General features: G+C 42.5%; 1 protein-coding gene across 5 annotated transcripts in view; it reads left to right on the forward strand.

The window, feature by feature from the left end:
• Positions 1-7,500, forward strand: part of inpp4b (inositol polyphosphate-4-phosphatase type II B) — a 289,177-nt gene that overhangs the window by 139,467 nt on the left and 142,210 nt on the right. For all 5 annotated transcript variants that reach the window (XM_048266182.1, XM_048266276.1, XM_048266110.1 and 2 more), the window contains one exon: positions 1,232-1,348. In XM_048266182.1, the coding sequence (XP_048122139.1) occupies positions 1,232-1,348 (117 nt within the window). The remainder of the gene's footprint in view (positions 1-1,231; positions 1,349-7,500) is intronic.

Raw genomic sequence — 7,500 nt, forward strand, 5'->3', positions numbered from 1 at the left:
AAGCCATTTATTGCAGATAGAGATAAAAGGAAATTCCAATTAGCCAAGTGCCGTCCACCAAAAACCCCACTCCCAGGAAGCACTTAAAAACATTCATCTTCAGAGCTCAAACACTCCTCAAGTCTGACTATAGTCTGACTATATTCTCAGATGCCTCTATTATGTTAACTGTTGCTCTAATACGAAAGTTTGCGATCAAAAGCTGAGATGGAGATTCTTAAAAATAACTGAAGTCAGTATATGTTTACTCATTAGCAGCCATGAAAGAGTTAGTCTGGTGATGTTGGCATTGACTGAGGGCAGCCTGGAATGCATTCCAGAAAACATGTTTAGCAACTTACCCTGGCATGTTAACTCTAAGTGAATTACTACCAAGCTTTACGAGTCCTAAATAATTGAAATGGTAGTCTGTAACATATCCACATTATAGTAAGTGTGTGTGTGTGTGTGTGTGTGTGTGTGTGTGTGTGTGTGTGTGTGTGTGTGTGTGTGTGCACTTATCTCTGTATTTTTGTGCAGGCCTATCTGTGTGTGTTTGTATATATCTGTGTGTGTTTGCTATTTGCCCCCCACCCGTTGCTGTCCCAGGGGGGGTTGTATTATGGAGCCGCCCCTCTGCAGGGCACAGGGGCAGGAAGCCTGAGAGTAAACACACAGCCTTTCAACTGGAATGGCCGACCCACCACACACACACACACACACACACACACACACACACACACACAGACACACAAACACACACTGTGTGTGTGTGTTTGTATAGGGAGAGAGGGAAGAAGAGAGAGAGAGAGAGAGAGAGAGAGAGAGAGAGAGAATGAGAAAGTGAGCCAGTGGATATGTGTGCTCTTCTACAGCCAGTATTTGTATTTGTCTTGTATTTGTGCATTTGAGTGTGTATATACTGTATGCCCATGCACCGTGTGACTGCCGCCCCACCACACCCTGTCTGTGCCGTGCTGGTTGGCTCACTCCAAGCCTGGTCATCTGGCGTACTACGGCCTCAGGCTTGGCCCCGAGAGTAGGCCTGTGATCCCCCCATCTGCCAGATTGGGATGGAGGCACACAGAGCGGGTGGTGGGGGTGAGAAGTGGACAGGGTGGCGTGGGGTGGAGGGCAGCATGTGTGGCTGGCAGCCTGTGTGCAGCTGTTGGCTCACTTACCCCACCCCAACTTCAGCCCACTCCCTTCTAAACACACATCCCCCTTTTTTCTTCCCCTCCCCCTCTTCCAGGGAACAAGAGACCCTCTGTTCCTGACAGGGGTGACGTTCCCACCACAGTGCCCCATCTTGGAGGAGACAGTCATCAAACTCAGCGTCTACGATGTGAAGGACAAATCTGCTAATACTGTGAGTAGGCTTCACCTCGTAAGGTTGGCTTGGGTCAGTAGCATGTCATTTCGGGTTGAAAAAATGACCTCCCTCAATAATTTCACTAGTCACTAGAACATATCACTTTTTGCCATATAGTCCATAGTCCAGCTATTGTTGCATGGATATGAATATGAAGCTTAATATGACCTTGCTTGCTGTAACTCAATAGCAAAAGGCCAGCCAGATGTTGGAATGTATCATTTATAGTGCCATTTATAGAATGTATACTTTATAGTGCCCAACTAGTGGACATAAATTGATAGTGGGACATAGAAAAATAATCAGCAAGTAACATAACATTGCCTGGTCACAAAAACACAAACTAAATAGTTACAAGTGTCACACAGTGTATAATTATATATTTTCATCATCTACCCAGGCATATTGGATAAACTAGCACAGGTATTTGGGCTATGTAGATAGATAGATAGATAGATAGATAGATAGACAGACAGACAGACAGCATGTACAGTGCCCTCCTCATTTAGTGGACTCCTGGTGAAGTGAAGGGAAGCACATTTATTCTGAGAAAAAACATAACAACACACATGTGATTGGCACCTCTAGAAAAACAAAATGTGACAGAAGCTTTCTTCCATTTATATTCAATTTCTTTAAGTAAATCAATGTGTCTGAACTTTCAAACAGTAATCCATGACTTCCTGGTTCACTAAGGTATAGATTTTTCAACATAGGTAAAAAAAGAGAATACAATCGATTCAAATTGTCGTCAAGGAATGGCTATAAAAAGTAGATCCTTGTTACACCTCTTTTTACTCAACTTTACCAGGAGTGCCAATACACGTGGAGGGCACTGTAACACCTGTAGCTCTGAAAAGGTTCAACCAAGTCATCCATCATGTCCAGTCCAACACCCTGACCCTTAACTTGAATGAGAGAGACTAGAGGGAGTATGCTACTGAAACCGTTCTCTTCATTGGCCCTCAAGAACAGTGTGAATAGAGGCAAGATTGTTACCATTTTCAGTTATTGCATGAGAAAAATAAAAACCGTCATGCTGTTGTATGTTCCGAGGGTCAAACTGTACTGTATCTGTAAGCAACCAGTTCTGCTGCTGTATGTGAAGATACCAAGATGGCACACTATTTATTGGAAAAATATTTACAGTGGCACAGAGATATGTTTTGACATGTTATGATGCACTGGTAGGTTGACTTGTCTTGTTTAGTCAAGAGGTAGTTCTGCAAGGAAATTAAGACAATTTAACAGTAAGACAACCCACAGAAAAACAACCCACAAAAAAAATACTGAAACAGATGTTATTGATTTAATTTAATTTATTGTGCTTATATAGCGCCAAAACATTACACATGTACTGTATCATGGCGCTTTACAGAATGTATGCAATCAGAGAAAAAGAAAAGAGGGAGAAAAGAAAAGGAAGAAAGAAAGAAGAAAGGCCCATGGGTAACAGGGGCGAGGAGGAAAAACTCCCTAGAATTGGAGATACATATAGGAAGAAACCTCGAGCAGATCCGCGACTCAAGGGCCTGACCCATCTGCCTAGGGTCAATACGGACAGTAAGGTCTGTAAACAATGACAAATGCATATGACAGTCAGGTGTGGAGAATAGAACATGGTGTTTAAAGCACCTGAGGTGAAAGTTACAAGAGGTGGGATGATTACATCTCCGGTATGATAAAGCATTAATCATGATTTAGTGAGAGAAAGTGCAATAGTCCGGCGTCGGAATTGTCCAGGAAAGAAAGTTGTCAGGGGGCAAGTGGTGGGTCAGCAGACAGGCCAGAATCCGGGCAGAGTTGTCATAGGCAGGTGATGGGGCTGTAATGGGCCAGGAATCCAGGTAGGGGACAGTAATACAGCAGTCAAGGATGGGACTTCAGGTGGGATGGGTAAGAGGAGGGCCAGGCACACGAATGGTTGATGACTGGTGATGATATACCTCACAAGTGAGGTACAGTAAGGGAGAAGAAAGAGAAATGTAGAATGGGTTAGTATAACTTGAAATCAATGTGGTTAATGTCAAGAAGTGATCAGTGGTGCTATATATTGTTACAGTAAATCATTGAGAATGGGCAAGAGAGGGAGAGTTGAGAGAAAGAGAGTAGGGGAGAGAGGAGAGGGGGGGGTTGTACGGCGTGGCACATGAAGTCCATGACAGCACTATACTATAGCAGCATAACTAAGGCATGGTGAGGGGTAGTCGACACCAGCGCAGGTATGGTCAGTGACAACCATCTCACGCGCGACTAGGGTGCCAGTCACACGAGGACTCAGCAGGGTGGTCCATTCCAAAATCCCCGAGATTGGTGAAGTTCCACTATGGGAGGCAATAAAGAGGTATGTTTTAAGTCTAGACTTAAAAATAGGGAGGGTGTCTGCTAATCGAATTGAGAAAGGGAGATTATTCCAGAGGAGGGGTGCGCGACAGCTGAAAGCTCTGCCACCTACTGTCGTTTTTGAGATTCTTGGAATTACAAGAAGGACAGTATTCTGTGATCGTAGCGGTCTGGGCAGGTTATATGGGACTAGGAGATCTTTAATATATTCTGGTGCCTGGCCATTAATGGCTTTGTATGTTAGAAGTAATATTTTGAAGTCAATGCGACTTTTAACAGGCAGCCAATGTAGAGATGCCAGGATAGGGGAAATATGTTCATATTTTTTAGTTCTAGTGAATGTGCGAGCAGCTGCATTTTGTATAAGCTGTAAGCTCTTTAGACAGGTGTTATTTCAGCCAGCATACAGAGCATTGCAATAATCAATTCTTGAGGTTACAAAAGCATGGATTAATTTTTCAGCGTCTGGTAAGGACTTCCTTATCTTTGAAATGTTCCTTAAGTGATAGAAAGTTTTGGTAATCTGTTTTATGTGATTACTTAGTGATAGGTCTTGGTCAATTGTAACTCCTAGATTTTTAACACTTGTGGATGAGGATAGTCGAAGATCAGTAAATGTAGCCTGTGATGAGGATAGGATATCCCTCATCTTTTTAGGACCTACAACCATGACTTCTGTTTTATCGGAGTTCAAAAGCAGGAAATGAATTGTCATCCATGTCTTTATATCTCTTATCTCTACATGTGTCAAGTTTGGCTAACGGAGTTAATTCGTCAGGTTTTACGGAAAGGTAGTTGTGTATCGTCTGCATAAGAATGAAATTTAATGCCATGTTTCCTAATTTCAGAGCCTAGGGGAAGCATATAGAGAGAAAATAACAGGGGCCCTAGTACTGAGCCTTGGGGCACCCCACATTTTACCATAGTCTGGATAGACGGTTTATTGTGGACTTGTACAAATTGTCTGCGGTTAGAAAGGTATGCTCTAAACCAAGCGAGTGCTGAGTCTTTAATGCCTATCAAATGTTCAAGCCTGTGAAGTAGTATGTCATGGTCTATGGTGTCGAAGGCAGCACTGAGGTCCAGTACTGATTCAGTACTGTGGTGAGCTCTGAAACCAGACTGATATAATTCTTGGATTTTATTTATATGTAAGACACTATGTTTGGACACTATTTTTTCTAGTATTTTCGACAGAAAAGGGAGATTAGATATAGGCCTATAGTTGCCAGGCTGTTAGGGTCAAGGGTAGGTTTTTTGAGGGATAGCTTAATAACAGATAACTTAAACGACTGTGGTACATGCCCTGATAGCAGTGAGTTATTTATGATCTAGAGCAAAGCATTATCCAAGAAAGGGAGAGCAGATTTCAGAAGATGAGTAGGAATAGGATCTAGTAGACTAGTTGTAGATTTTGATGAGGAAATTGTGGAAGTGATGTCTAATATGTCGATAGGTGTAAATGAATTCAAAGTTGTTTGTCTCATCTGTGATTCAATTATGTTTTCGCTACCGTTCAGCAATGGAGTACGAATATCTGGTGAGACTGATTGGTTATTAATCTTATCTGTAATTGTTTCAATTTTGTCATTGAAAAAGTTCATGAAGTCATTACTGTTTAGGCATATAGGGATAGATTCGGTTACTTCAGTGTGGCTCTTCGTCAGGTGGGAAATTGTGGTAAAGAGAAATTTTGTATTATTTTTGTTTTCTTCGATCAGCAAGGAATAGTAGGTTGACTTAGCCTCGTTGAGTGCTTTTTTGTAGGTGATAAGGCTATCTTTCCATGCTTGGCGGAAGACTTCCAATTTAGTAGTACGCCATTTTTGTTCAAGTTTGCGCGCTGCTTGTTTGAGGGTTTTTGTCTGTGTGGTGTACCATGGAGCACGCCTTACTTGTTTCCTTACTCTCTTTTTTAGTGGTGCTACTGAATCAAGGGTTGAGCGTAATGAGTTCATTACATTATCAGTTAACAAGTCGACCTCGGTTGGATTAAGGAAAGGGCCTATGGTCTGCTAATTTGGGTGATATATTTTGAGTCTGTTGTGTTCAAGGAATTAAGGAATTAGTATCTTTATGTGGTTTATATTGCTTTGTGAGAAAGAAGGTGAGGTGAAAAACAGAAGTTTTTTTGAATAAGCTCATATTTGAAATCAAGACACTGCATGCATTTGTATTTGGCTTTGTAGCTTTGTTTTTGGCAGTTGTTTGTGTGTTTGTGTGTTTGTGTGTTTGTGCACTAGCAAAACATTATCTTACACCAGCTATGGCAAGCATATTGGATAGGGAATAACATGTGTGTAGAGTGTGAGTGAGTGAGTGAGAGTGAGAGTGAGCATAGAGTTATGTTGAGGCAGTCATGCAGAGATTTCTGCTTGTGTTCTCGTCTCTCATTTTTAACCTCTCTGGGTGCGCTTCACTTATTACTGAATGCTTGCAAAATACATTTATGTACACGGACACACACAAACACACACACACACACACACACACACACACACACACACACACAGAGAGAGAGAGAGAGGGAGAGAGAGAGAGCACTTTGATGGCATAGTAAAAAGACACATGGTCACACAAGCACACTCGCATATCTGTTGAAACCGGGGTATGTAAAGAAAAATCGAAAGACATCCTGTTTTAATGTCACAGAACCTGTGTTACATCCCAGAACTCAATGCTTCCACAAGACTTTCACTGCAGACACTTCATAACTCTGCATCATGGAAGTGCTACATTCTGCTCTCACTGCAAAAGCAACTCCTGCCTTCTACACTTTTGTGGACGGCACTAATCACCCAACAGCATCGCCCTTCCATGGACCATTCTGCCGTATTTGCTCAGATCCCAAACTTGGTGGCATTTCGTATGGTCATGCGGAATCTAATGTGAGCTTGTGGTCCTGGCACGACTGTGACGGCACACGCTGCCTCTCCGTCCAGTTGGAATAATTATTCAGCGTTAGTTCCATACGCATCCAAACACCACTAAGGCATCATGGCAGCCCGGCGTGGTGTGTCATATGCGCTGTTTGTGCTTAGTAGTCAGAACGTCTCTTGCGTGGCATTAAAAACCATTTGGGTCCAATGTCAGAATGAGGCCGTGAGGGCCTCTGAAGATTTATTTTGAATAGTGTGTGGAAAATTCACAATGCGACACAGTCGTCAAGAACTTGGTGCAATGGGTATCCTCATGCCAGAATTGGACTGCACTGAAGTCAGAGTCAGAGAACTGCATTCAGCAAATACTCAGACCCTAGAAGAAGAACATCTACTGTGTTGGTAAATGAGTTGTGTTCTGTGAGGACTTGTTTTTCTGAGGGTGTGAGGTTTTGTGGTTCATTTATAGAGAAAGGGGTAACACTTTACTTGACAGTATCGACATAAGAGTGACATGATACTGTCATGAACATATGACACTGTCATGACACATGCACCCTAATCCTAACCTCTAACCCTAACCCTAACTTGTTATGACAAAAAACAAGTGTCACTTAATAACAGAAGCGTTATGTCATAAAAGTTTATGAATTGTTTATAGCACATTCATGACAGTGTCATGTCACTCATATGTTGATACTGTCAAGTAAAGTGTAACCGAGAAAGGTGATGAATTCCTCAGACATCCATGAGCCCAGTTGTTCTGTTTGAGCCCTGGGATCCGTCGAGGAGGCCAATATCCAGACGTCGACAGCACAGCGACAACTTGAGCTCTAGCTGCAGTGTTACACAATCGGTTTTGTTTATCAGTATGCAGAGCGGGTGGGTTGTCCTCCCCTCGACACAGTGTTGAGTGTTCCGGCTCAC

This window comes from Alosa alosa, chromosome 1, assembly GCF_017589495.1.
Source record: "Alosa alosa isolate M-15738 ecotype Scorff River chromosome 1, AALO_Geno_1.1, whole genome shotgun sequence".
NCBI classification, from domain to species: Eukaryota; Metazoa; Chordata; class Actinopteri; order Clupeiformes; family Clupeidae; genus Alosa; species Alosa alosa.